Below are 9,501 nucleotides of genomic sequence, written 5' to 3'. Positions count from 1 at the left end.
AGTTTATGACCTTTCTTAAGAGCAGAATAACTCCTTTGAGGACGGAGCATTTTTGGGACAGGGTGAAGTTTGCTGGAAACCTCGATAAGAATGACCTTTCCATCACCATCTCAGACGTTCAGCTGACAGACAAAGGGATCTATAACTGTTACGTACGCAATCCTCCTGATCGTGCGGAGGGTCATGGAATAATCCAGCTGTCTGTAGTCACTGAGTGTAAGTGTGAACACTGAGACATCAGGAACAACTTTCATAAGGCAAAAGTAGTTCCACAATTCTGCTATTAAATGGAGAACCTACAGTTAACATGAAGTGAAGCTCTTTTAGACGGAGGAATAAAAATGAAAATAGCAGCAAGCAAAAGAATCATATTTGGTTTTCCAGAATAAATCCGGTTTAGTTTGCACAAACACGAGCTCTCTGGAGGACCCTCGAGCCCGGACGGTGCAGGATGTGATCATGTGATGCAGACGAGTTCTTACTCAATATTAACAAATGGTGTTTATTTAAAAAAGAAAATAAGATTAAAATCTCTCACTCACTTTCACTTGGTCCTATTCTGGGGTCCAGAGATGATCCTGGGAACGATGGGCACATTAATAAATGGGTTTAAAAACTGTCATTTAACAAAGAAACATTTAACATGTCATCATTTAAACCGTGATGTTTTCTGTAAGGAGTCTCCAGTGTCTCCGGTCCAGGGTTTCACAGGAGAACCTTGAGAACTTTCTGCTATAACATAAGTGACAACAGGAACGATCTTCTCTCGACAGACATTTCACAACATTAATCCTAAAAAATGAACAGAAGCTTTTAGAAAGTCTGTAATGTTATCAGTGGCTCTCCTCATGACCTTTTAATGCTTACCTACTTCCCTTTTGTGTTTGAATGACGTCCACGATGCCTCCATCACACGTGTGTGTTCTTAACGATCCTGATGAACCTCCTGGTGGTTGTGTGTGCAGTGCCTCCTCCCAGAGACTCCACCATCGCAGTGGCAGTCGGAGCATCTATAGGAGGGATGCTGGCTCTGGTGATCCTCTCCATGGTCATCGTCAAGTCTGTTCGCAGACATAAGAAACAGGAGCTCATCTCTGATGAACAGAAAATGGAGGAGGAGGGAAAAACAGATGGAGATGGAGGCACAGAAGAAGGAACTAAGTGAGAACCTGTTTATTTGTTTCTTACTTTATGATCTCATGAAATACAGCCACAATCTGAAAGATTTGCTACACTGACAACATCAACCCTGACATGACGATACACTTCCTGTCTATAATTAATCTGTACTTTTGTTATTGTTTATTTTGACAAATAAGACGAAGCTGCTGATGTAAAGCGTCCATCAGGATGTAAAGCTGAACTTATTTATACAAAAGCTTTTATTCTACACACAAACTACATCATAAACACACACACACACACACACACACACACACACACACACACACACACACACACACACACACACACACACACACAAACACGCAAACTACATCATAAACACAGGTAGACACAACATGTTATGTTAATTACTAAATATTTATAATGAACTTCTTTATATTTTTACTTTCACCAAAATAGACAAATTTTACATGGCTCTGATCTGAAGGGCTAAAACTCTGAGCTGAGCCTCGTTCATCACACACAGGTAAACAAACCGCTTATAACTGCATTAATATGGGAATATCACACACACACAAACACACACACACAAACACACAAACATACACACAAACACACACACAAACACACACACACAAACACACAAACATACACACAAACACACACACAAACACACAAACATACACAAACACACACACACACACAAACATACACACACACACACACACACACACACACACACACACACACACACACACACACACTATGAAGATGCCTAAATGGTGGTGTGGGTTATATATAATCAGTTACAAACATTCCAGATGTTCCAGATGATCTCACTTTGACACTCAGGTGTTCGGTGACTCTGACCTTCTGAGGCTCCTCCACCTTCTTAGGTTCAAATCTCAAAATGTGAAGCATTAATAAGAAACAGACAAAGACATTAAAATCCAGACAGATGAGAGTTCTTTACATAAAGAGAAAGAAAACAAAGAATTCACTCGTTTATTCACTCGTCTAATCTGAACTCTTTTTCTTCTCATTTTATTTCTCCAGAAATGACTTTGCTTGAGCCCCGACGCTGTGAGGCTGCAGTTCTTTCCTTAGTATGGATCTTTCCTCATTTTAAAGCCACCAAACAATTGAACATCTCAGTTAGCGCTCGACCTGCCGTCCGTTCTGACTGAACCTTCACAGTGAGAATCTTCCACATGATCTTTATAGGAACTTTTTAAATCTTTTAGTTTTGTGTCTTCCAAACACTGCCACTACGTTCAGATCGTGTTAAAGCTAAAGCATTCCTAAACTATTCATCTTACTGTCTCAGTGGTGAAAGTTTAACTACAGATTTTTATAGATGTTTTATTCCTATTTGCTGTCTGATGCAAAAAAAAAAAGTCCTCTGAGAACCAAATGCACACAAATATAGCAACATTCCAAAAAAGCCACTTTATTTGCCCCTGCTTTACTTATCAAGGGTGTGTTTCCTGAAAAAGATGAATTTTCCGTAAATAACTTATTTATCTTATTCTATACACTCTAAACTTTAACTAAACCTCACTGGGAAAAGTCTCTGGATTCCCATTAAAAGTAAAAGTAAACTCTAACGATGGCTCAGTAACTGAAACACAGACATTCTGTTTGTAGAACCTCGAATGTTCATAGTAACTAAAGACGTTGATGAAAATCCTTTAATATGGATATATTTAGTAATAATGTAATTAGTGAACAATACAGAACATTTTATCTACATTGATCTCATTTTATTAAGCCATAAGAATCTAAAATTGAAAAAAGTTTGAACAGAGTTTTAATTTCACTTTGAACACTAAAGTTCCTCACAGTTTGCTACCTAATCTGAAGCAATGTTCTGAAGCTAATGGCTCAACATTAGTCAGCTAATCGGAGGTCATCTACATGTGCGTTTGGTCACTAGCCAGAGGTCACGTGTGTAGTGGAACATTTTGTGTGTGAACTGAAGTCTGAACAAATAAAACCTGTGAACGTTTTTCTTCTTGTTAAGATACTGTGGAGAACTCTGAGAACCTGACTAGAGTACTAGAGCTCTGGGCAGCTTCTAATCTGTGCTGGATTGTTAAATTGATTGCTGCTGAATGATGAGAGTGATTTGATTTGATGAGAGCTCTGTATCCTGGTGAGTCTGTAGCTGTGATTAGGACATGAGCTCATGGAGAAGAACTGATCTAGAAGGTTTGCAGATGGTGTGAAAGGATCCAATTAAAGAGCTTCAGATAGATGGACTTCAGTGGAAGGATGAAAGTTCTGACCTGACCTAGTGAAGGAATGGCATTCGATCATTGTGGGGTTTCAACAGACCGAACAATTATTACCAGTGTATTTGAACGGCTGTCTGATCGAAACCCCTGAAATAAAGGCTTGGATAATAAGAAATGGCACCATGAGGTGAAGGCATATGTGACTCAAGAAGGTGATTTTGTAGGTTGGAATGAGGAGCTGTTCTGCAGGAGATTGAGGAGTCCAGCAGAAAGACCAGCGGGGGTAAAGAGCTATGTTATAATATTAGACCGTGATGAGCTGGCATGGCCGTTACAGACTGGGAGAGAATGAAGCAGGCAGGTCTTTAGTCTATTAACTAAAGAACATTCTGAAGATGAAGTTAACAAACTACTTCTTATGGAGCTTAAGTGTTAGGAGTCTTTAGAGAAACACACCCAGAACAGTATTTAAGCAGCAGCAGCAAGTTTAACAAGAAATTCTGGCTTTTATTTCCTATTGGTCGTCATATAATGACATTAAATTCAGGGAAAATTGCTGAGATAAAATGTTCTAATACATTTAGATTGAAGATATGGGATATTATATACAGTTTGCCTGAATGAGTGTGTGAAGAGTCATTTTGAGAATTTTTATTTTGTAAAAGTATGTAGCTAAATTATTACATTCTTTATACTATATATACGGTATATAATCAAACAATGTAATACTATGTGTGTGTGTGTGTGTGTGTGTGTGTGTGTGTGTGTGTGTGTGTCAGCGTGTGTGATGTATACGTGTGTGTGTGTGTGTCAGCGTGTGTGATATATACATGTGTGTGTGTGTGTGTGTGTGTGTGTGTGTGTGTGTGTGTGATATATACGTGTGTGTGTGTGTGTGTGTGTGTGTGTGTGTGTGTGTGTGTGTGTGTGTGTGTGTGTGTGTGAGTGATATATACATATATATATATATATATGTGTGTGTGTGTGTGTGAGTGATATATCCACCAAGTGGTCCACCAAGCTGCCACTGCTGGGCCCCTGAGCAAGGCCCTTAACCCTCAGTTGCTCAGTTGTAAGTCACTCTGGATAAGGGTGTCTGCTAAATGCCGTAAATGTAAATGTAAATATATACATATGTGTGTGTGTGTGTGTGTGTGTGTGTGTGTGTGTGTGTGTGTGTGTGTGATACATATATGTTTACATTGTTTGATTATATCTGATCTATCATTACATTATATTTGTAACTGAACCACACTGGAGCTCTGGACGTATCTGACACCAGTGATTTTAATTAGTTTCTAAACTTTTAGCATCATTAATGTAGAAAAACATAAACAACTGTGTAGCTCTTTCTTATGCAAATATCCGTGCACTGCAAAAATGTTACGTTAACGAGTGAAATGATCTTAAATATACTGAGACTTATCTTGTATTTCCTGTTATAAAGTTAAAATACACCAATCGATCATTATTAATCTCTATAGTCCACAATACAATAAACTTATAGCTAAAACATGCTAATGAACTTTATTTAGTTTATTTTAATCTTATAATAAGAAATGCTAGAGATGTGTATTTAAGGTATTCCACAGTAATTGTTGTGGTTATATTAACAGCTATAGAGTCCTGAGTATGATTATGTAATATTAAAGATCACGCTTTAGTTTGGACATAAAACAGTAAAACATTCTCATCTCCACATCTACAACTGATCTTACTACTTACTTTAGTACTGAATTGTGGCATGTTTTTGAATCCATCGCATGTTGTAAATATTCAGTAAGAGCTGTGTTGTGTTGAGGAAGAATGACACTGAGGCTTGGCAGGAAGTTTGGTGAGCAACAATATACAGATTTAAAACAAATAAATAAATAAATGAACGGTGATTTTCAACACTTGAGGAATTTTGCTGTACCAGTTTTCTGCTATTGCAGTAAATCTACTGTTTGTCTTTTACTTGTTTAAAAAAAAAGACCAAAAACTTAAAATGTGACCAAACTTTTATTTTAGTGGATTTAGTCCTAAAGTTCAGGTTTCTCTTCCAGACAGATTGGTGTTACACACAGGTCTGTATTTAACTGGTCTTCTTCACACCTCATAACCATCAGTGGACGTGAGAATCATCTGTATAACTTACACAGTAATGAACTAGTCGCAGCATCCTGGTGTGTCTGAGGAAGAGTGTTTGACCCACAGACATCATCATCATCATCATCATCATCATCATCAGCAGCAGCACAAAATTGTGTATTAAAACCTGTCATTTTGTTCTAAGACTAAGATTTTGTTCACTCAATGTTCTAAGGGCACTAGCAGTGTCCCGGGTTCAGGTCAACTTGAGGGTCAGATTATTTATTTTTCCTCAGGGTGCTGCCCTGTTGCCCCTGTTGCCCCTGTGGCCCCTGTGGTCCCTCACTGCTCGTGTATGAGCTGATATTAATACAGATGGATGTAGGTAGTATTTATCAAACACTGCATTATACTTTTCTTAGAATTCTTTAAAAGCATTACAGATGATTCTCTCACCACGTGACAGAATAACCAAAATAGATCGATCGCTGGTTCCTGCAGCCTTTTATTATCCTTCAAATTCACCTTATTTTTGAATGCAAAAAGAGAATGTCAAGTCACTGAGTCAGAATTCACACACCTTATGCTCACCTGAAAGGACTGAAGAGTGAATGAAGGAAGGAAGGGATGGATGGATGGATAGATGAATGGATGATGCAGTAGAGACGATAGTTTATTAAAAGGGAGCCTTAAGAACTATATCATGCATGGTTTGATGATCGTGCATATCTCTGAGTGTTCATCTTTATATTTTCAGTGTGTATGTGAATGTTCTAAGTGCTACGTGTAGATTGTAAAGGTTTTGTCGTTATGATTAAACTGTGCTGCATATATTAAATCTGAACAAGACATTTATCACAGATTTTATTCAGTTAATGTGAGTGGATTGAACAAAATGTACACTAGACAGAATTAAAAGAAACTATAAAGAAACTATTCTGCTGTCTTACATTTATTTAGTTGCCTAATTATTATTATTATTATTATTATTATTATTATTATTATTATTATTAATAAGACTCAGACTATACCTGATAAATGTGGATGTGTATTTTGTCATGTATGCTTATTGTGTATGATTAGAGATTTGTGTAAGACACTAATGACCATCATGTTGGCCTCATGTTCAGTGTTGTTCCTCGTGTTGTAGTCAGCTATGGGTCCAGAAAAAGTTCTGTCCAAATGGAGCACAAGTCAAATGCAGTTATAAAATAATTCAATTTAATTTCAATTCAATTTATTTGTACAGCAGTTTTAACCATGTACAGTGTCTCAAAGCAGCTTTACAGAAGTATAGAAACAGAATAAAATTAATACATTTAAAGGTTTAAATTAATTTTGTATTTATCTCTAACATCTATCTCTAATGAACAAGTCTGAGGTGACGGTGGTGAGGAAAAGCTCCCTGAGATGATGTGAGCAAGAACCAAACTCAGAAGAGAACCTCATCCTCATTTAGGTGACACTGGACAGGAAATACTTCCTTCCAGAGTCTTCAGATGATCTCTGATAAAGACCAGACCGAACAATCCATAGAGTACATGCGCTAACCGATGAAGTCTGGAGCAGGTGATGGTCTATAGGTTGTGCATTGATGAGATGACAGATGGGGCAAAGGGATAAAACTACGGCAGTGCTTTAACACCAGTGCTGTAAAACTGATGAACCATCACAACTAAACACAACTCATATCCAGCAGAGCAAACCTCAGGAGGTGAGGAAAATAACCAAGTGTTTCTCAGTAGAAAATAAACCTTGATGCACAGTCGGGGTAAATGATCAGTCGATGCTGCACGATAACTTTGGTTAGGTCAGTAATCTGCCTCTTATTGTCTTCTGAGGTCTCGTGGCTAATGAAGGAGTGGAACTTTATACTGAACACACGATGTACCTCACAACAAGACGACACTGTATAAAAGTCGTGCTTATTTTAAACCATATTACTGTCCTCACTCGGTCTGTGTTATAGAACGACATGATGAAGTTACACAGCTTTTAGATAAATAATTAAATGTTAATTGCTTCTGTTACGTTTGCAACTTTGCTGGAATTTAAAGCAGAATCCATGAAGAAAGAGAAGTTTTAAACAGAAATGCTAAAGCTAACCTGAATTAGAGTGATATCACTGGATACCTCTCTAATTTCTGTTCTATATTTTCTGTTCATCTGTTTAATTCTTACTGGTGATTGTTAAAATGAACTCTAGATATTTTAGATATTAAAGAATGATAGATGAATATTTTAAAAATATTACTTACTTTTGTTGAGTCCAGGGGATGTGAGAATGCATTTTTATAGGCAAGAAAAATGAAACTTTCTAAATTCTTACATGATTTAAATGAAGAAGTCTAATCTGTCTAGTCATATTCCATCTCAGACCTTTTGTTATGTGCAGTATGTGCTCGAGAAGGGGAAGAGGGAGAACTGGAAACAGGAGAGGGGGTAAAGGGAGGGAGGGAGGGAGGGAGGGAGGGAAAGGAAGAGAGAGAGAGCATGTGAGAGAGAGTGTGAGAGAGAAAGAGAGAGTGTGTGTGTGTGTGTGTGAGAGAGAGAGAGAGAGAGAGAGAGAGAGAGAGAGAGAGAGAGAGAGAGAGCACTACACTAAAGGTCAGAAAAAAGATAGAAACTTCTTAATGTTGTGTGTAAACGCAGAGATCTTCTCCTCTCTCCTGATCTCTAAACTGATCGTCTTTATCAGGACTCGTGTCGTGTTCCACTTGCTGCTACAGTCTGTGTTCAGTCGCTTTATTCAAGTATTTCTGTAACTTTTATTTTGTTCATTACTATATGTTCTTTACTACTGTATATGTTCTCCTTCATCGTACTGATGACTTTCATTTCTCTAGAATTATAAAGTCATCTGTCTTTAGAGGTTGTGAATTCATTCCTGATACACGTCTTAAACTCAGGAGCTTTTTGTTTTCCTGATGCTGTGAAAGTTCTATTAAATAAATCCTTGTACAACTCCTGTAATGTTCTTGTAATAAAACAGCCTCTTGTATTTATTCCTCTCCCAGGACATCTGTTTTATATCTGAGCAGAGATGTCTGTATATGGAAACCAAGTAAACACACACACACACACACACACACACACACACACACACACACACACACACACACACACATTTGATATGGTATTCTCATATCAAGGTCATTTTGGCAGAAGGTCACACTAACACAAACTCGACACCATTCTAAAAATGAGTTCACTGTGTTTTAGTGCGATTTATTACACACACGCTCTGACATAACTAGGCTAGAGACATTACACACTCCACACTGCTGTATCTGAGCCAAGGTACTACAGAATAAGTGATTATTATACTTATCTCCTTGTGTTTATCATAAAGTATATCCTCTATCACTGCACTGTTATCTTTGTGTGCATCATTAAACAGTCAGCAGTGCGGTACGGTGTCTCTGGAGGGTTCGGCTCCTGTGAAGCGAATGCAGCTGAACTCCAGCGAAATCCTGCGCTGAAGAACTGCACTGCATGTCAACTCCTTGTACAGAGATCTATATCAGATAACTGTGTGAATTTCTACTGAAAAAACTGCTTACTGACCTGAAATCAAATAACAAGCTCATCTAGATCAGCTGAACCCGAACTCTACATGTAATGGCCTCTAGACTGGAGTACAGCAGCCATGATGCGTCTTCTTCCCTTGTGTGCATTATTCCTATTAAAGACTGACACCTGGGCTGCTGCTCACTGGGTTACATACATCCTCTCTTCATCGCCTTGTGTTGAAGCAGCCAGATTGTCTCTCCTGAGGATCAGGAGAGTGTTGCAGCCTGGGAACAGAGGACATGACACATTTATCTGACTTCTCCATATCCAATAACCATAGCTTAGCTTTGGGGCATGGGACATCTGCTCAGGATACCACACTACAATGATATACGCTATATATAGCTGCCCCATATATATGTGTATATGTAGAGAGAGAGAGGGAGAGAGAAAGATAAAAATTTTTTGCTCAAAGTCAACAGCAGTGTATTCACACTACATTAAGGAATATGCTGTACATCTCTACACTGCATAGATATGAATAGACATTACAGAA

The 9,501-nt window shown here is 38.0% G+C and overlaps 1 protein-coding gene and 2 long non-coding RNA genes across 5 annotated transcripts in view; 1 reads left to right on the top strand and 2 right to left on the bottom strand.

Annotated features, from left to right (window-relative positions):
- scn2b (sodium channel, voltage-gated, type II, beta) overlaps nucleotides 1–2,733 on the top strand; it is a 13,352-nt gene extending 10,619 nt beyond the window's left edge. Inside the window, exons 3-6 of one of the 2 annotated variants that reach the window (XM_027140247.2) lie at nucleotides 3–216; nucleotides 966–1,161; nucleotides 1,585–1,651; nucleotides 2,182–2,579. In XM_027140247.2, coding sequence (XP_026996048.1) covers nucleotides 3–216; nucleotides 966–1,161; nucleotides 1,585–1,618 — 444 coding nt within the window. In that variant the 3' untranslated portion in view covers nucleotides 1,619–1,651; nucleotides 2,182–2,579. Of the gene's footprint in view, nucleotides 1–2; nucleotides 217–965; nucleotides 1,162–1,584; nucleotides 1,652–2,181 lie in introns of both variants that reach the window. The other variant, XM_027140248.2, reaches the window with a different exon arrangement.
- On the bottom strand, nucleotides 210–2,185 carry LOC125145939. Its single transcript, XR_007144426.1, has 3 exons — nucleotides 1,940–2,185; nucleotides 868–1,094; nucleotides 210–578 (listed from the first exon to the last, which is right to left on the bottom strand). It is a non-coding gene; the product is annotated as an uncharacterized LOC125145939 (long non-coding RNA).
- Nucleotides 2,734–4,499: 1,766 nt separating the features above from the next.
- On the bottom strand, nucleotides 4,500–9,064 carry LOC125145902. Of its 2 annotated transcripts, XR_007144373.1 has the most exons (3): nucleotides 9,000–9,064; nucleotides 7,691–8,479; nucleotides 4,500–6,606 (listed from the first exon to the last, which is right to left on the bottom strand). It is a non-coding gene; the product is annotated as an uncharacterized LOC125145902 (long non-coding RNA). The 2 variants fall into 2 exon arrangements; XR_007144372.1 differs by having other exon boundaries at nucleotides 7,691–9,058.
- Nucleotides 9,065–9,501: the final 437 nt, after the last annotated feature.

Source organism: Tachysurus fulvidraco, chromosome 11 (genome assembly GCF_022655615.1).
Source record: "Tachysurus fulvidraco isolate hzauxx_2018 chromosome 11, HZAU_PFXX_2.0, whole genome shotgun sequence".
NCBI classification, from domain to species: Eukaryota; Metazoa; Chordata; class Actinopteri; order Siluriformes; family Bagridae; genus Tachysurus; species Tachysurus fulvidraco.
This window is presented reverse-complemented; position numbering and strand designations above follow the sequence as displayed.